Genomic DNA, 20,530 nt, shown 5'->3' on the forward strand with positions numbered 1-20,530 from the left:
TAAGAAACAAAAAACTGTTTAAAAGATGGACTACTAAGCCTCCATGTAGTAAGACATAGTGCATTTAACTGCATTGTGGCAGTGTCTGGTAATATTTATATAGATAAAAAAATAAAGATTTATGTTTCTGTTCTCAGAATTTCTATCTTTTCCAAGCTTTAGTGCTTCTGTTTCAGAGTTCAGACTTCTTTGTGTTATTGTTGAGATACCAGTGCACCTCTTTGGATGAAACAAAACCTAGCAGTGAGTTGGGATGTGATGACTTAAACCACGGTCTCCTGTAGTATTTGAAGATAGAGTTGGCTGAGATTTCTATTGTGGTGAGCAAAAGTAGAAATTTAAAAAGCAGAAATTCAGCAAACGTGGGTTTAATAATATCAGGAAAGGTGTTTATCCAACATGGAGAATGGCAAGCTTGGTTTATTATCACCTTGACCAGCTACAACATGTGGTACTTCAGCATAACTTGGAGTGAAATACTCTTGAAATAATTGGGATTGCTGCTTATTTTTCTAGGAAGATTTAACATGGTTTATCAGAAGAACAAATGCTTAATTTTGTATCTTGCACTGTGTGATTTTTCAGTACTGAATGTAGGCATGTTACTAATTCTAAGTGTAAGGTTTTTTTTAGTTCGTCAAGAGAGAGAGGTTTAGACAAGAGTAATTAATTTTTAAGAGATCCACCTTGTAATTATGGGATGTACTTGAAAGTTTAGGGTTTTTATTAGGGATTACATTCCCTGAAGATACCATCTGTTCGGGAGTTCTGCTCGTGGGCCTTTGTTCTTGAAGTGTAAGACCAACAGGAGTAGCTTTTTAAAACTTAAAAAAAAAATCTCATGAGCAACAGCTAGTGACAGGATTTGATGATTGGTACCTAACCCCAGGGTTAGATACTTGTTTGGTATCAAACCCAGGGTAAACTTCCTTTCAGCTAAAAAAGATGTAGAACCCCAAGCTGTAAAGTTTAATACAGGTGTTATAGTGGAGTAGAACAAGGGAAAAGTGAGCTTTTCCTCTCTTTTGCATAGGGAGCAATGTGACGGTCACAGATTACTTAAATACTAATGCTGGTAAATGTGAAGTATGATGTTAAACATTAGGACTGCCTTTTACTTTGTATAACTGGCTAACTGAATTGCACCCTTGAAAAAAACATCAGAGTATAAGACTCTGCTCAGCAATAAAAACTGAAAAGAAAGGGTAAGGTATTCATGTTCTGGAACAACGTACTACATGTACTGAGCCCCTGCTTTGCAGGAACTGGGTGGACACCATGTGCTCCTGGGAAGTAGAAAATGTAAATCTTTTGGAGTTTGGTTATTTTTTGCTTTTGCTTCTGCTTTACTAAACTCCTTTATCTTGACCCACAAGGATTTTGTCCATCTAATTCCCTTGCCCATCCTGTTAAGGAGGGGGGTGATAGAGCAGCTTGGTGGGCACCTGGTGTCCTGCCAAGGTCAACACACCACAGCTCTTACTCAGGAGAACAAATACAGAAATAAAAACAGACACATTAAGCAGAGACTGTCTGCCACACTGGCTCTGTATCTGTGTGTTTGCTTTGACAGCTCACATAGTCTGCTGTTGCTCTCTGGTGATTTTTAGGTGAGAAAGGAAACTGGTATAGATGTGCACTGGAAATGCAAAGCTTACACTGACAACTTCCTGCTACAAGATAAAATACTTAATCTGGAGAAGCTGTATCCTCAAGTGGATTTTAATTGGTACTACACCTGTTTTTACCAGATGGTGGTGTCAAATGAATCTGTGTTTCTGAAGGCTTTGCTCCTTAGTGTAATGTAAATAAGACACACAGGCAACCATGCAATGCCCTAAAAATTCAAGTTTTACTTGACTTTTAAATAACCTGGACACAAGTGTTGACACAGCCATCTATCAAACTCATTTTAAAATAAAGCACACAGTTGCTTCATGAATACTTAGTGTACATGGAACAAAGGTATCACATTGGTATGTTCATGTATGTTGTCTTCAAACACCTTTCTAGGGAGTTCTGAATTAAACAAATTTTCCCAAAAGAAAACATGCTGTCTCTTCAGTTCAATATCCAGCTGCATAAAGGGAATAAATTTGGCAACTTAAATGGTAATGACTTTGCAACAAACATCATCAAAATAATGAGCTTGATTAGAATACAAGTTGCAGACTTAGTGATACTGGTAAGAGGTGCAGTGTAGAAAAGAGCAGGTCCAGGCTAGCTCCAAATGAAAGAAACCAGCCAACTAAGCAAGGGAACCAGTACAGGATATACTACAGTACTTTTGTGCTGTGGTTAGCAAGCCCTCTTTATTGTATAAAATAAATGTTTTGCAAAAGGTTGTACAAGTATGTTGTAATTGTTGCTAATTAGTGAGAGTTCTATAACTTACCAATGCTTAGCACTTATGAAAGTCTCAGAAGAGGTAAAGGCAGAGGCACAAAGTTAAAATCATTGGCCTGAGATCAGTTCAGGAGAATTAAGATGAGAAGGCCTCAAATACCAATCCTTTGTCCAGGTGAGCAGGGGTCTGTATATGGCATTCAACCCCAGGGTAAACATCCTGACACTGTTACACATCTCACGTCTTTTGCCTGATTCATCAGGATGTACAAGTATTTTAGACTGACGTCCAGACTGCAGATCTGAAAATGCTACTGCCTCTAGGCACTGAACGCCCCAGGAGAGCTGGGGAAGGGTAGCAACAGTGGAAGGGGCAAGGTGTAGCTCAGAGCTGTAAGAGGCTGATGACTTAGACATGTAAAACTGGTTTAGATGTAGAAGGCATAGCTGTGACACAATGTTTCCAGTGATTGATCACTTGTGTATATCTCCCACAAAAATATCATTAAAAACGTGCTTTTCCTCAAATGATTGAGGAAAAGAAGCTTAAGGGAAAGGAGGATCACATATATGAAAGAAACTTGCTTTTCTGTACTATTAGCTGACAGTGATATCCTTGTTGCAAGTTTTGCCTTGTTTTGGCACAACAAAACATTTGGAAAATGTGTAATAGAGGCATTATATCTTTAGTCTTTTTTGTGGACACAAAACTGGATTGTAGTGGCCCGGCTAACATCAGACTTGCTAAAAACCTGCTTCCTACATAGTCTCATCAGGGAGAAGATCACTAACTCAGATCTCGGGCTCTCTCTGTAAACTTCTCATCTAAATGCAAAAAAGTTGGCTTGGTTACAAAACAACTCTCCAGTGACTTGAGAATTTAAACCTTTCACTACTAGACTAGACAAGCTATTTTCTGATGTAGTGCAGTAAGTAAAACACCATGCACTTGGCTGAGGGTATCCAGCAATAACACACAAAAGGCCCACAGGAAGATGAAAGCATACAGGAAAACATGAGGTTCAATATAAACCTTCTTGATCAATATTTAAAGATTGGCAAGATAGGTACGCTATGTACAGATAATGCTCAGTAACAGAAATCCCCCTGCAGTAATAGATATGTACTACTACTTACCTGTGCCTGGGTAAGGATAGCAAACTAATGGTAATGATTAGAAAGCACCAAACTATAACCAAGTGGTAATGCTCCAAGCTGGAATACCTTCTCAAAGGAACAAGGAGCAGCTTTCATTGCTGATACTAATCAGTTCTTGTATAGTTTGTCATTTTTCAGTTGTCTTCTAAAAGATCGTGATGCTCTCTATTAAGCCATTTTGCCATGGTGATTTCTTTTTTCCCCTAGGGGTTGATCAGGGTTCTTTGCTGTGGTTTGGATTTTTTTTTTTTTTTTGTTTGGTTTGGTTTGGTTTGTTTTTTTTGTTTTGTTTGGGCTTTTCTTGACTGTTGTTCTTGACAGTACTACACAAGGTCATAAACAGATCCTACAGGATCACTTTAAATTGGAGCAATGACAATGAAACCATTTAACAAACTTAAAAAGCTGAGCAAATACTTTAAACCAAGCCCAACAATGTCCTAGAATTAAATCCACAGGAAGTTCAAAAAATTCTAAAGAGCCTCCATGAAAACTGAATTTTTACTACATTCATTTTACTACATGAATTTTTTCGATCTTGCTCTTTCATTCCCTTAGATTTGTTTACTGAGACTGTAGAAGCAGAGCTGTCCCAAGTAAATGACCAAAGTATTTGTTAAGTGAATCTGCCTTCCCTGCAGCACTTCCTAGCCTAGAGACCACTCCATACTGTGATAGGAATATATACACTGTATGGCGGCCACCCTGGCTAGTAACATCCACCTGGCCACATCGTGAAACAATGAAGAATCAAAAAATAGAGTGGAAAATAAAACACATTGTACAACATTTTGCTTACCAGTTTAGTCAGTTAAAATGCGTCTTAGCAGTCCCATGCTTCTTGTAAAGCGTAACTTAGACACCTTATGCTAACTCCAGTTCTCAAGCAGTGTTGCTTTTCTGACAGGGCTGCAGTTCCCTGGTGTTGCTTGGACTGTAAGATACAGGATTACTGCAAATCTCTGTGGGTTGTGAGGGTTGAGTGTGGAGGGGACGGATGTAGAAAGGCACATGAGCTGCTACAGCTGTTTGCAACACTGTTTGACAAATTCAGTACTTTGTTCAATGATTACATTTAGCAAAAAATTACTTCCACGACACAAAGACTTTGCTAAACTCCCTAGCAAGTCAGCAACACCTGAAGGTTCTTCCATGTGCTGACTGTGGACAAATGGGAGGCAGAAAAGTGATTTTCAGATATTTGTAAGTGATAGGACAACAGGAAAGCCAGGCATCACTTCAGATATATTTTAGAAGATTACCCACTCAATGTGCAGCATCATTAAAACTTAGTATTCCTACCATGACAATAGAAAAAAAATTATAGTTCTCATACCTGAAATACTTACTGCCTTTGTCATTTTAACATAGTAGAAATGGCTCAGAGAAAAGTGTCAGATTATTTGATATGAGATATTAAGACAGATTTTGCTAATCTAGATTAAAAAAAAAGAAGGCGCTATTTTCTAGCTGTTTTAAATACTACTCCACAAGTTTCATTTAACCAGCACTGAAGTGCCTTGTTAAGCAGTCTTAACACAGTGGGTCAATTTACATTCCCCAGTTTCCAGTGTGCTTTACTACAAGTTGGTAAATGTATTTCTGTGGTATGGAATGTTCATTTAAATAGTCCCTCTACACAAAAGGACATTCAAAATTTAGCACTTAAACCTGCCCAAAGCAAAGTAATTCTGTATCACCTCTGGAATGCACTGCTACAGCATGTTACAGAGTCTAGTGTTTTTGAGCTAAAATGGGTTGAGTCAGAATTTGTATCAACAACACAAGCATCTGTTATTGTGCTAGGTTAAAATAACCCTTGTAAGAGCTATCTGTACTTATGTCTCAGAACATAAGTTGATCCCCATATAAATTGTGAAGATAATTTCCCCATATCACACTGTATTGCACAATTGACCAAAAATATGACTATTTTACTTATCTTGAAGCATCTGATCCTGATCATGTCAGTTAACAGTCACTTCTTAGAACAAGGCTATTCAGTTACAGAGCAGACCGTGAAGCCTGTTTCGTTGCAGCAATTTTTTTGTTGTTGTTCATTTTTTGGAAATGTAACTACTGATCTTTCAGTTTTGCAAAGACTTTTGGTTTTGGTTGTCTATCAGGCAGCTTGTCCTCAGTCAGCCACACCACTAGAATGGTGTTGGTGATAAAAGCATTGCTTGGTCTTCCCAGCAAGCAGGCTGCACTGCCAGGTGTCCTGAAGGAAAGACCACCGCGTCGACTTCAGTTCCTTCCCTTGCACACATAAACAAATTCTCATTTTCCAAAGACCAAAATCCATTCACCATCTTCAATTCATCAGTCAAGTCTCCACCTTGAAGCGTGACACCTGTACAGTTTTTACAATCTTAGTGTTGGGTTTTCCATCAACATTATTAGTGGATAGCAGAGATGGTTCTTCTATTAGGCTGTCCTTAGATCCATTCTGCCTCTGAAGAGAATAAATTAAACATGTTGTTGAAAAGATACAGCAGAATTTAAACACCGTATTTTGCTAACTTGCTATGAAAGCCTTAGGCTATGGTATGACAATTTATGTATACGTATATATACAAGCATCAGGAATATTAAAGTCTCTACATTTATTTGATCAAACAGAACTTTTTTCCCCTCTTACCTCCTGCCAGCTGCTGCCCCTTTGTGTTATTGCCTATTCAGGAAATACCATGATAAATTATTTGATATTTAGCAAAACACTGCAAGCGAACACTCACAAGGAATTAATGTCCACTGTCGTGAGGGAGCCTGGGGCAGAGGGAAAAGAGAGGTGTTTGTACCCACTGAACATTTTAACATTACTGGTATGATAGTTAGGTGTCTGGAATTCTCTCTTCCATGTTTTGGTTCTCCTTTTGTGTGTTTGTACAAAAGACCTGTGAGTGCTTTGGAATAGAACTTGCTTCTCACATTCTGAGCTCAATAAAACCATCAAAATTGAGAGATACGGTAGTGTAATATATGATGAAAGACAGTGATTAAGTTAGATTAACAAAAGGCAACTTCTGTCCTTTTTAGATGTCAATAGCCTAAAAAAATATTCAGTGTGGGGGTGGAAAGAATAAAAGAGAAAGGAAAACAAAAGAAGCGCTGTTTCAAGCCCAAGCAACAAAACTCTTCAGACAACCTCTATAAGAGATTAATAAATGATGTGATTACACCTGCATCACAACCACATCTGCATAATTCAAGAAGGGGTAAAAGTCAGTTTTTGTTCAGTGACAAGCAGAGATGCAGCTCACCAACAGCAGAAGCAGGTGTTGACAGGGGCCTGTGCTACAGAACTACATGTATTTTGGAATACAAACAAAGTGTAAGTAAAATACAAAAATTCAATTCAAACTGCTGCTAAAAAAAAATCTCATCTTTATTTTTCACTGTAAATCAAAGACTATCTTAAATAAAGCACTAGAGCCCCACTTCTCCCTCCAATAAAAAGGAAAATTGAAAAGGATGTACAGTCACTAACCTGTTGAGTTAGCTGGATGCTGGGAACTTTCCCATCTGAAGATCGTGTAACAGGCAGTGGAGGGACCAGATCAGTTTTGACACTGGAATTATGATATCACAAAATGGATATTGCTTTAATGAGGTAAACTATAACTGTGCAGAGGAAGAACAATGAAACTGACACAGACTGCTCTATTGATCTGAAAGGCTTCTATCACCTGAGTTGGGACACCTGAAAGCTGTCATGCTGATCCTCTGTGGGCACCTTCAGGGCATAGCCCATCCCATTCCTGTCTTTTCCTGGTCTTTGGAAGCAGCCCAAATTGATACAACATCACTGAATGACAGAATGGTTTGGTTTTGGAGGGACCATAAAGATCCTCCAGTTCCACCACCTGCTATGGGCCTGGGTACCTTCCACTATCCCAGGTTGCTCAGAGTTCCCTCCAGCCTGGTCTTGGGCACTTTTAGGGATGGGGCAGCCACAGCTTCTCTGGGCAGCCTGTCTTTGCCATGAGGGTGCCAGGGCCCAGGCACCCTCATGGCAAAGACAAGTGTCACATGAAATCGTGGGTATGCCACACCTCCTTCAGGGTGCTGTGCAGCTAAAACTGGCCTTCCAGGTGGGGACTGCTTTTCATATTTTTATGGTCTTGCGGCAGCCAAGAATGGGGCTATTGCTTTTCCATTAATCAGTACTCTTCAGCCTTCTAGGAAAGACTGATCCACCAGTTGATGAAGGGGGTTGTACTAGAGTTCCCATGAAAAAAATTACAAGCCTAACACTGATAACATCTTAACTCTGTCAAGGATGAAGTTACCTGGAAAGCAACCCATAGATTCTCATCCCCTAAGCAACTTTATGACCTACCACTAAAGACCAATACAGGTTTACTTCAACCTTTTCAGTTTTTCTTCCTTTCAAGTGGATCAACAAAGTCACTGTGGCTGACAACAGACCATAAATGTTTTTGGAGTTGTTTCCTTCACGTTTAGCTCTGAAGACTTACTATTCAGGGGGTTGCCTGAACCCTGTGCCACCAACAAGCCACATTTATGCAACTTCTTACCACCATGACCCCTGTCAACTTTTGGGCTGCACTAGACTAGTTCAGTGCTAATAACCACGTTCGCATACTTCACTTCAGACAGGACAGATCTCTCCCCATCGGAGCACTGGGACCGCCGGTACTGCCGGTAGCTGCGAGGGGAGTGCGAGTGCCGGATGCGGATGGGGTCGCCTTGAGTCCTGAGAGAGACACAGAATTCACAACAGGGCTTGGTAAACCAGATCTTTGGCACAGAACACGAATTCAGCTGCAGACTGAGAGTCTTCGCATTTCGTACTGAAGTGTAACAGATGGCTTCTTCTTGCACTGGCTGAATTTAAAGGGCTGGTGCTTCTTTTTAGAAGTCTGCACTTGGAATTCAATGCTTTAAGAGAGCAGAGGTCACAAACTGGCATGCCCATATTTGAGAATGGAACTTTAATGAAGAATGCATTAATTTTTATGTCCTTAACATCAGCCTTTTCTGCCTAGTGGTGTTTGGAAGTACATTATAATGCAACCCAGGATCCCATTCGTGCCACATTCAAGCTGCTTGCACTGACACTTGGAATCCCAAATGGGCAATTATTGCAGTGAAATGGATGTTGGTTCTTAAGGAAATAGCTATGCCCTGGCAGCTGCCCATGACAACCCAGGGAAGGGGTTGCAGAGATTAAAGAGTGCCTTGTATGATCGGAATATTTAAAACAAAGAAGAAGTTTAGGAAAATATTTATTTTCTTGTTTGCATTCACTTCTTTCTGGTTCTGTAGTTTATAATATAAGTTTCATGGCTAGCATAGGGAGACATACAGAACATACAGATACGTTCATGAGTGTGTGGGATAGATTAGGAGAGATTAAGATAGGGTTTTTTCCTTATTTTGAAAAGTAAAAATATTTGATTTAAGATTATTAAGTATCCCCACCCAACCCATCCTAGGAGAGTATTTGGAATAGATATGAGCTTATAGATATATCTAAACCCATTCCTATTTCAGTAGGACAGAATTCACAGTAAAGTAAGAAAAGTGGTCTTTTATATTCACAAAAAATAAATTCTGACCAAACTCACTCTACTTTAGTGTATGGAATTTCTTTCAATTGCTCCTCAGATAGGCCAGATGGATCCACAAGCTCCTTCCTATAAAGGATTAGGAAAAGTAAAAAATGTAACATTAACTGTGAAGTGCAAAAATTTTCATTATATTTGGCTAAAAAGATTTACTAAAACAAGCTGTTGTCAGCCCTTAAGCTATCTTGACATCAAAACAGGACACTTATTTTGAAATAAGTATAACTTCACCTTGATTGCTTCAACTGCATGTCTCATCCTGTTCCACCTTCTTCTCACCTCCCTGCAAATCTGATCTTGTTGCTTCACAATATCATGAACATTATGTGTGCTGAACAGTGAACATGCTTTGGAATTGCTAAATATCTTCCTAAGGGGTAATGGGGTGTCATGCTAAAAGTGTCAACATTGACATTTTGGAAGCCACACAGAAATAAATGTCCAAAGTTATGTATTGTTCTTTAACAATTCATTTACATACAATGGTCATCTTTATTCAGTGCACTCAGTGACCTGCAGTATCTTCTACGCACAAGAGGTCATTAACATATACATAATTTACTGAAACTAAATCAGTGTAGTGCAACAGTGGAGGGGATTGGAATAACTACATTAAAGGCAAACCAAGCGTCTCTCAGACCCTACAAGGACCATACTTACTGAATATGTTTCCACAGTTCTTCTTTAGCTTGTACATCTGGGCTTCTCCTATAAATATCAACAAAGACAACAAAGGCCCAGCTGTGAAAACCATTGTCTGACCATGTTGCTGTCCAAATAACTTTTAACAGCACAGACCCTGCACAGAAATCATGATAAATATATTCCACCAGTGACTTCAATTTTAATGTTTATCATCTCAGAAAATTCATTAAACTTCATCGCTGCATTTCAACTGAAAAGTCATTTCTTGAACGACAGGCTCTCAATCACAATTCCAGCTCCACCAGCCTTCAACAAGAGTGTACATAAAATATAAACAACAGCAGAATTCCCCAAGCCAAATGACTGCCCAGTCGCTGCCAACACATATCCCTCCAAAGACAACACGTTTTGGAATAACACTTCTGAAAAAGGCCCTCAGAAATGTCCTGTGGCCCCCAGAGCCCTTGGTGGGCAGAAGGAAGCACAGGCCACAGGCCACAGATCTGTAATCCCAGACATTCCCAGTGGACACCACTGGGAAAAATCTGAATTAAACAACTCCACTGCAATCACAGTGCAGCCTCTCTCTTTCTGGTCATCTCCAAAATAGGTTTCTGCTCAATTTATGTATTTTTGTTTTCCAATAAAAAAAAAAAAAAAAAAAAAAAAAAAAAAAAAAAAAAAAAAAAAAAACACAACAACAACAAAAAAATAGCAACAAATTAATCAAACTAGCAACTATGCCTACTTATGCACCTAAATATTTCAGCGAGTATTCAATTCACATACAAAGAACTTACCAAAAATGGTAATCTCCCTGTTGCAGACATAGAGATGGAGAAAAGCAAGCCTGAGGGGCAGGCACCACATTTTCTACTAAATCACAGAATAGATGCTTCTAACTAGAGCCCCTTTATTTTTACTTTTCTTTTCCTTCTCTATTGCAAGGTAAGTGCAAAACCACCACTGTTGTTTAAGCTGCACCTGGAATTCACCCAAACCCACTGAGAGTAATAGATTAAGTAAAGATTTTAGACAGTGGCAAGGACTACATTTGCATGGAGAGATCAGGTAACTCTTTTCCTTGTCATTATATAAGCCCAGTGTCAACAGCTAGAGTGTTCCACACTAACCAAGATGTGAGGAATGCAACTTTTAGACACATACAGCACACAAACACGCCCAAAGTTTCTCAAATACTAAGTCTTACACCATCAGGTCATACTGCCTGATCTTTTTTTCTCTTGGGCAAAAAGGCCCAACATATTCAAAGATGCTTTAGGAGGGATATTATCCAAATTTAGATGCAGATCAAGGAGGACAGCAGAGATCTGCATTTTTACCATGTTTGGCTTATTTCCAGACTTCAGCCTAGAAATAATGTTCAGAGACATCTATATTGCAGAAAACACTATACAGCTGATGTAAAGTCAGAATATTTTGGAATGGTGATGTTTTGGGGTAATTTTTAGATTTTATAGGAGCAGAAGTACTAGGTGATACTACTTGACTGGTTTATAAACACCAGAGAAGGATCAAATGGTGAAAAACAATCTAGCATTTGTGTTTCCCTAGTAGGGCTAAGATTAATTAATCCATAACCACCTCAGGCTCCAAGACTTTCCAGGCAGGATGATTCCCATCCTTGACAAACTGCTGTCCATTCCAGCTCCTCAGGTTCTTGTGATAGCTACAGCTACAACATGGGTGGTTTACAGTCTATTTGTTCTCTGTGTTCAGAGCTTTTTAAAGATTTTTGTGTTTCTGTTTATTATAATGCATTAAGTTTTCTCTGATTTTCACTTCTGCCTGTGCCTCCTGCTTTCTGTGACCAGCTCCAGGTATTTTGCTCTGTGATCTCTGTAGTTTTCCCCTCTTTCCATCCCTGCAATCACACTAATAATAAAGACTTTGCTGTACAATAGAATTTAGCAGTATGGCATCATGCTAAAAAAAAAAAAAAGAAAAAAGGGCTAAGTACAATGCTCCTAGTACTCCTTCACCCTTCTTGCATTTACTTCTCTTTATTGTATCTGTCCATGCTGCTTCTAACTCCCTGATGCAGTAAATTCAGTGGCATTTAATAGCCTTTTTCACCCGTCAGTTTTGAACTGATTTCTGCCCCCATGTAGCTTCCTGCTCACAAAATAGCAGCTGCAAACCCTGCGATCACCCTGGGGGTGGAAAGATAGGCATCCTCTTCTGAGGCTGAATAATCAGACAGCAGGGAATGTGAAAGCTCCCTGGAACATGCCAGCTTCTCCACGGAGGCTTTGTCATGCTTACAAGCCCTAGTTTGCCCGAGGAAGCAAAGCCCCAAGGTTGCTCCCTAACCCATTACCCGCACAAAGCAGGGTATTGTGCACACCACTGACCCATTTGATCAGCTCATGGCTTTTACTTATTCATGGAAATACAGCAGTTCAGGACCTGGCCTTAAGTCTCAAGTATCACAAAGCATCGTGTGAAGCCTCACCGACAGCAAGAAATATTAATTTATGGGGCAGCATGGAAAGAGAGTGGTTACATAGGAAGACATCTTCATTTCTCCACTCTCTAGGAACCGTGCTTCCTGCTTTCTGTGACCAGCTCCAGGTATTTTGCTCTGTGATCTCTGCCATTTTCCTTCTTTCCATCTCTGCAGTTACACTAATAATAAAGACTTTGCTGCACAATACCAATTTAGAATTATGGCATATCATGGGGAAAAGAAAGAAAAAAGGGCTAAATACAATGATTCCTCAGACCAAACTTCTCTTAGACTTCACATCCTGCAACTAGTTATTTTCCATCTGTTTAAGAAGTGTTACCATACTGGGATAACCTTACAGCATTTATTCAGGTTAGCTCCCCACCAAAGAATATAAAGAAATATGATGCAGATAAAGTAACTTAATTAAGGCATTTTCTTTCCAAAGGTCTGCTCCGAATCCTTTGAAAGTAAAACGACAGAAAGCTTACAAAAAGAAAAGTGAAATGTAAGATGAAACGTAGGTATTGCATATACTGCATAGGACATTCGTGTTTGTATGGCTCTTAAGAGCCCACAGCAAAGCAATTCTTCTGTTAAGTCTTTAAAGTCAGATCACAATCCCTCTTTTACTTTGTTTTCATCTTTTTACTGTGATTTTTTTTTTTTTTTAACTCACTGGTTTTATATATAGGACTCAGATTGTCCTATCTCAGTATCTGAATCAATACCTTCTAGACAATTTGCATGCTAATCAGTTTCTATAATGCACAAGAAACCTAATGGGACTTCCCAGTAAGTGATGAATCTCGTGGGGGTTTTTTGTTTATTTTTTATTTCGTTTGCACAAGCTGGAACAGCTCTACACATTAATAAGGTCTACATTATTTTTTGTGCCTGCATCTGCACCCTTATTAATATTTCAGTTTGAGTCACAAATGGTAAATTTAAATAGCCATGGAATTTTATGGCCATTCTTCTTAATTAGAAAAAGCCCTTTGGCTACACAGATGTTTTACATGAACTCTTGAAAATAAACCCTGTGGAACTAGAATTGGGAGCTCTCTGCATTTGCTTATTCCTTGAGGAGAAAGAAAGGTCAAATTCCTGTCAAATACTTTTATTCCCAAGACCAAGGAGACACCACCTTGCCACCAGAAATGATTAATATTACTCATTATCAAGCAAATGAAATGCACTATGCCAGGCACAGTAGCAAACATTTCAGACACTACTTCACATATCCAAAGGGAAGCTCTGTTTACAAATGCAATAATGGACTTACTGAGAAAGAATTACCCGTTCTACTAAATTTAAGGGTTTGTATCAATTTTTGAATGGGCAAGTTGAAATGACCATTTGACAACATTTAAAACCAAAACAACCATAACCTATGGAATTATGTTTCCTTTTCTTCTGAAGTGTATCCAGTCAAGTAAACAAACAGCTGAGCCAAACTAAATGAAATACATTCTCTTATAATGTTCTACATGTTAACAGTAAAATGCCTTTTACAAATTTATTTTCAAAAATTAGTTTGGGCTTATTTCGTTGTGGGTTTGTTTGTTTTTGTGGTTTTTTTTTTAACCTAGAGAGTATGATAAAAAAGAGAAACTCATGAATAACTAAAAGAACAGCAAAAGGAAATGAGACCCCTTCCAAAATCTTCAGGACTTCCTAATTTCTTTGCTTCCTCTAGGACCTTTTCTTTCTAAGTTAGATGCTTAACATCTATGTGGTTTTGTTAAAAGTAGTTTAAATGAAATGTAACTCAAAATGTCATTGTGCTGGAAAATCAAAGCCATTTCATAAGTTAAGTTAACCACAAGAGGGAACCCGTGCAGTCCAAACAATGAGATTTACCTGGCCTGTGGATAAAAAAGAAAAGTTGGCTACAAATTTAATGTAACCATTATTAACTGAGTACATTTCCTAGTTTACAGCACTTTCTGTATATAATAAAACAAACCAAAATAAAATGTAATGAACTGTATTTGGTGGATTCCATACAAGAAAGCTTTAATATTCCTGAAGTTTAGTAATATATCATTGTATAATTACACCTAATAACACAAGACTTTTGCACAGCTGTAAGTGAACAAGTCTGTACAAAGCCTGTTAAAGAAGAAATTCCAATATCTGAATTTTTAAAGGTAAATTCTGCTCCTCATAAAGAAATAAAACTCTGCACTGTAAAACTGGAGACAGCAAAGAGTTCTAGCAACATAGACAACTGAAGATAGAACTCAAGTGGATTTTAATGCTGGAAACTTCAATGCTGACTATGATTTCAGTGATACCAAACAATGTGTCTATGCCCCAAAACCAGGCCGTTTTAGAAGAAAAATATAAATTAAAGGAAACCAACATTTTCATTAGCTTGAGAAAATGAATTTCAAAAGCTGATAACTTCACCATGTCAGAACAGGCTGTAAGCAGGAAGAGCAGCGCCTGGCAGTATGGCTCCATCATGGAAATCCTGACACTGGGATGCAATATATCACTGACTGCTACTTGTCAGGGATAATTTGACATGGAAACATGAGCAGCTGCTTTCATCCGGAACACCACTGCAGATATTATATGATTAAACAGGTGTGCATGTATTCCATTAAAATGTTTGCAGCTATCAAGTAAAATCTCAATGCCTCCACAGACGTGCTGCCCAGAAAAGAGGAATCACTGTACTCATTATAGAACTAACGTTCATTCAGCCACAGAACCATCCTGGACTTCTTCCCAGGTGATGGACAGCGTTCCTCAGAAGTTTTGTTTCAAAGCCCTCTCTTCGTGATTTGTGCCCTAAAATTCAAATTGCTAAAGAAAGGCAATTTGACCACAAAGACTATCTGCTAATGTGGGAGTGTGCCAGGCGAAAATCTCTGCTCCTCAACAGCTGAGGGCCACCGCCACACTGGAGATATTCCTCCTGTTCCTTAACACGATTCAACAGCCTTAATTTCCACATCAAAGGGTGCAAGGGTTACGTACGATCGAGATCTGTGCCTGGATCGCCGGTAGTTTGGATCTGCCTGGGTTTTCCCCTTTTGCCGCCGAAGCACAGCTTCCCACTGAGGAGCCGAGTCAACCATATCATTCTCCTGCCGCAATCTGCAAAACAGGTACCAAGAGTTTAGTTTGAGGGCTCTCAGGGCAGGATGCTCTGAGAAGCAATGGGGTATTTCCACCTCCACCCCCCAAAAAATCCAGCTCCTGCAATGCTGTACTTTACCTTTCATCTTGCTAAATTTTAACTAATACTCCCAAACTGCGTTAGTGTAAGAACTATATAAAAGAAAACGTGCTGGTTTATTATTTAGAAACAGCATGAGCCAAAAATGTAACAATCCACACCTTTAAGGACAGACCCACAACTTGCATTCTTCTTCCCAGTTCAGGCCGAACATCTGGAATTTTTTCCCTGTTTACATATTCCACTCTCCTTCATCTGCGCCAAGTGGGAGACCCACATCATGCTACAAGGTTTTTGTACCACAGCTTTCAGAAGCACTTTACTGCAGCATGCACCTTCCTAGGATCCAGGGAAAAATCCATTCAGTGAGTCCCCGCTCAGAAGAATCATCCTTTCATCCTAACCTGCAACACAGCTCAGGATGCATGCAGATCTCCATGGCACTCCTTCTGCACCATCCCCTGAGGGTTTGGTCCCTGTCATGGCTTGTGTGGATCTAAATGACATGCTATGCCTTTTATTCCTTCTTTTTTTTTAAGTTGGTTTGTTTAAAATCCATTAATTCATTGATGGAATGCATTACAGATTGAGCCAAATATCAAAATCCTGCCAACTCAGCACATTTGTTAGCAGGCTGCAGTAATTCCACAATGCCACAGCCCTCCAGGCAGATGCTTCCCACCGTTTTGAGGTTGCCCATATGACTGCTGGGATGAAGGGCTAAGGTGGTGGAGCAAGTGGATATGCTTGGTCACAGCAGTGAATTTAAAATTCAGCAGGGATTTCAAAACATCCCTGGAAAATATCTCCCAAGTGTGGATTGTCTGATCAGATGGTATGGCTAGGATACTGGAGAAACCAGGGGGGAAGACTGACAGGTACAACAAACAAAGAGGCCAGCAAAGATTAAGGGATTACACTGGAGATGTAGGCAATGCAAAGTATGTTGTTGTTGCTCTTCACTTCAGATGTACTTTTCTCTTTGAGTTTTGAATTGTATCAGGCTAAACCAGCTACACAGGCTTCTGCTTTTCCTTTAATCAGATCTTCTCTCACATGCATAATGAATTTTGAGTTCAATCCCCAACTACTATAAACAGACACAACTCTACCAAATGGTATGAAGCATCTGGAGAAGACTGCAACCTCAGGTTTTGATTTCTAAGCAAATCTTTTTAAATCTGTAATCTGCTGACAGGTATTAACATAAACTTCTATCTAAGGATTTAGTAGAAAGACTCACACAGCAACAAGTAATGAGTTGTGATTTTCATCCCAAATAATCCAATTTGTGCAAACAGCAATCATCCCATATGGTATAGACCCCACCAACTGCCTCCCACACACAGCAGTCACTTGCACAAAAATACTGAAAATTTAAATATATAAAGTTAGCATTGCAGCTGTTAAAACAAGTCATGTTGACAAACTCAAAGTGCTGTTGCACCACAGCAGAACTCTACTAGATGGAGACATGGAGAACATGCATTTTCCAGTTGCAAAGAAAGGTACTATGCTCACATTTAACAAGATAAAAGATGACCAAGGTACCACAGTCTCTACATTAAATACATTCTTTGAATGCAATGTTAAAATTGTAATAAGTCTGGGACAAATTTTTTAGGGTTTTGGTGACAGAAATGACAAAAAAATGCTGAAATAAATTTAGCTCAAATCCTAATTTTCTATTTAAAGACATTTTTGAATAAAAACTGTTGCCCTTGCCCTGAAAGCCCATTACAGTTTTCCTTTCAAACTTTTCACTGGCACAGGCTGCCCAGAGAGGTGGTGGCATCTCCATCCTTGGAGATACTGAAAAACCACGTGGGAGTGATCCTGGACTACCAGCTCTTGGTGGCCCTGCTGGAGCAGTGGTTGGACCAGATGACAGCCAGAGGGCCCTGCCAGCCTCAACCATTCAGTCACCCTCTGATTCTGATCAGATGTATCTTCTAAGTGTAGCCAGGAAGGAAAGTATGCTTCAGCATGCACTGCCTGCTCCTTTAATCTATTTTTATCTGCACAATAAATTTTGACCACGGGATTGAAAATGCAAATGCATTTCTTCTGTGATTGAAATATGCTCATCACAGGTTCTTCTTTACTTTCATATGAACATCCGCCTAGGAGAAAACATCTTTATAATGGAGTGAAACCTCAAAGATTGAGATCACGTAAAAAGATCTTCCCCAAGATTTTTCTAGTTTTCTACCTTCAGAAGGTCTCATCTATGTTTCTGGTTTTCTCTGATAATTTGTTTTCTTCTGGCAAATAGTTCAAAGTTATCTCTTGTCATGTGAACAACATATTCTACTCTAATGTGACCAGAAGCAGACTACTTTGGTTAATGTGAATATTCACTCTTTTTCTTTCAATAGAATAAACCACTTTTGTTTCTGGTTGTGTCAGGGACTTGATTAGTATACTGAGAAATAAATTGTACTAGTCTATGCAACAGCAGAAATTTGGGTAACAGCACTTGCAAGCCTCATTATAATGTCCTGTTTAACCCTGCTAGTGCTGGTTCATCTCTGAAAACAGGAAAGCTGCTCAGAGCCTCTGACCTTCCAGCTTGGTATGTTCCTGCTATGGCTGCTAACAAAATGCAGAAATTCATTAGGACTGGTTGTTTTCCTGCACCTGCTCACAAGGAGCAAGTCTTAGACTTCCAGCTCATTTAGTACTTGTTTAATCTAACACTGATAATGATCTTTTTTCTGGTCAGATTTCAACTGATCACCTAAGAACAACAGATGCTCAAACATCAACATTTTTGTTGTATCTTCCATTTCTGAAAACATAAAAAAGTTAGAAACAAGCAAAAAAAATTGATCTTTTTTTTCTTTTTATTTTAATTCTTTTTTCCATTAAGCGAGGAAGTGTGGGTAAAAGCCTTTTCATTCTTCAAAAAATTATAAGCAGTACTTAATCCTTCTTACAATTCAGTCTTTATATTGCCAGGAGTTCTTAAAAACATTCTTGTGGTCAGTCTCTAATTTCTTTCACTTGCTTGTGGAGCTCCCTGCAGAAGGAGTTTCACAAGAGGAAAAAAACCTGGCAAGAATGTTCTGGGAGAAAGGGATACAAAATACCATTTACTGCTGATCACTGAAACTACACTCAGCGTGTCATTTAAACTTCAGCTGGAAGACAAACCTTCCAGGCACACTAGATTATTGTTAGCAAAGTACCCTACAAGACTGAGCCCTAATTTAGGTAAGCTTCAAAGAAATCTCATGTCTCAGATGTGCTTTATGCCATCCCATGTGAGTCTCACAATGGTTTTTAACATTTCCTTAACTACTGCAAGTCATGCTGAAAATGTAATTATACTGCATACTTCTGCTGCACTATCTAGCATGCAATTATTTCTCAGACCTTCCAGAGATCTGGAAATCATTTATCACTGAATATAAGACATGAAGAAATGATGGCAGCTCATGCAGACAGTAACTTAGAAACTTTGCCTTAAAACAGTTCCTCTTTTGTCTAGTTACATTTCTCTTGCACTGTGTTTATGCAATATGAGGAAATTCTATATGCTTTTTAAAAGTGTATTTTCAGAAATACCTCCAGGATGCTGGGATCTCCAGTGCAACATAAAATACACAGCTTTGAAGGGAATTTATAGGAAATCAGTAGTTACATCATCTTTTTTATACCAGCAACAAGAAAAATAGAATATATAATACAGGACTTGTTAGCATCACTTGATATGAACTGTTGCTGTCCTATTAAAACTTGATGCTGTGCACATTTTGGGTTTGGGCCCACACCTGACATTTTGGAAAACAAAATCTTTATACAATTAAATACATGAATTTAAAAAACAACACTGAGATTCATAGCCACTAAAAGTAGTTTTACTTCTCAACAGCTTATTTTCTGCTTGAAAAAATCTGCACTTGAATTTATGAGGTAAAAGTATATGCTAAGAATATAATTATCAAGATATTATCCACTTTATTTGCATTTATACCACAAGTCTTCTGTAAGTGTAATACAACTACAATGATGTATTCTGGCAATTATCACTCTTCTTATTCAGAAAATGGTCTTCAGCTGCCTCAGGAGGACTCTATACACATAAAATATGTTAGATCCCTTTTTACTAGGTTTATCTGAGAAAAGTCCATCTCCATTTGTCTGTTTCATGTCTTCCTAAAGACATGAAATTCTTCATGCATTACTGTCTAAAATATTGAATATATTGTCACCTGTTTCTCTTCTTCCGATGCTCTCTGTTGGAATTTTCGGATTCACTGCCACTGCTGGTGTTACAACGGGACCGTGACCTGGAGAAGAGAAAAGCAACATCTCAGGATGAATTTATCTACTAACACCAAAATCATTGCAGTGCTAAACAAGGAAAGAACAACACTGTAAAGTCATTACTCAGAAAACCAGAATTAAAAGACTCTGGAGTGCTTGTCTACACCTGCAAGTCATATTATCTTTTTATTATTAATTGATTAGGAAGAACTGCTCCAAAAGTAGTGCACCCAGACTGTAGTATCAGGTGAGTGCTGTTTTCATTTTGAATAATTTCACTGTTTCATTTATTTTTTAAAATTTGTATTACTTTATTGTTCAGCATTCTTTTTGTGAATGCCACATCAATTTGTTTCTTGGAGGTGTGAAATGTTTCATCTCTAATCTGTATGGCTCTCTTCTTCTTGCAGATTCTGGTACACCCAGCAGAAATGACTCAGAATTCTGGGTTTGCAGGCAAAACAAAATGCTCATAGGTCTATATAATCTATTCTCCTCAACTGTGTAAATTCTTTAGTCCTCAGTCTATGGAGTCTGTTCTCCTCTCTATGCTAAATTAGAAAATCATTAGTTCAAATGTCTCCCACTCAAACAAAAATGTGTTAGAAGAACAGGAGAGCTAGTGCCTAAAAAAATCAGTTCAACCCAGCTTGTCTGAAGGGAATGTTAGGCAGCATGGAAGAAACACCAGTAGCACTAGGATTCTACTGCTCTTTATGGAAAAAAGAAGGCTGCACTACCTGCAGGCAAACTCCTCTCTATTACCTGAGACCCTTAAATCTGTGACTGCATTTTGGAGCACACAGACCAGATGTCAGGGCTTTGGTTCTAGAATCCTGGACTCTGCCACTC

General features: G+C 38.8%; 1 protein-coding gene across 1 annotated transcript in view; it reads right to left on the reverse strand.

Moving 5' to 3' along the window:
* Positions 1-1,833: 1,833 nt before the first annotated feature.
* The window catches only part of EPB41L4A (erythrocyte membrane protein band 4.1 like 4A), a 116,000-nt gene continuing 97,303 nt past the window's right edge, over positions 1,834-20,530 (reverse strand). The window contains exons 19-25 of the mRNA XM_014310602.2: positions 19,624-19,701; positions 15,205-15,324; positions 9,759-9,806; positions 9,099-9,167; positions 8,114-8,224; positions 6,995-7,076; positions 1,834-5,959 (exon numbers count right to left, since the gene is read on the reverse strand). Coding sequence (XP_014166077.1) covers positions 5,831-5,959; positions 6,995-7,076; positions 8,114-8,224; positions 9,099-9,167; positions 9,759-9,806; positions 15,205-15,324; positions 19,624-19,701 — 637 coding nt within the window. The 3' untranslated portion in view covers positions 1,834-5,830. The remainder of the gene's footprint in view (positions 5,960-6,994; positions 7,077-8,113; positions 8,225-9,098; positions 9,168-9,758; positions 9,807-15,204; positions 15,325-19,623; positions 19,702-20,530) is intronic.

The sequence above is a fragment of the Geospiza fortis genome, unplaced genomic scaffold (assembly GCF_000277835.1).
Source record: "Geospiza fortis unplaced genomic scaffold, GeoFor_1.0 scaffold433, whole genome shotgun sequence".
Classification (NCBI taxonomy): Eukaryota; Metazoa; Chordata; class Aves; order Passeriformes; family Thraupidae; genus Geospiza; species Geospiza fortis.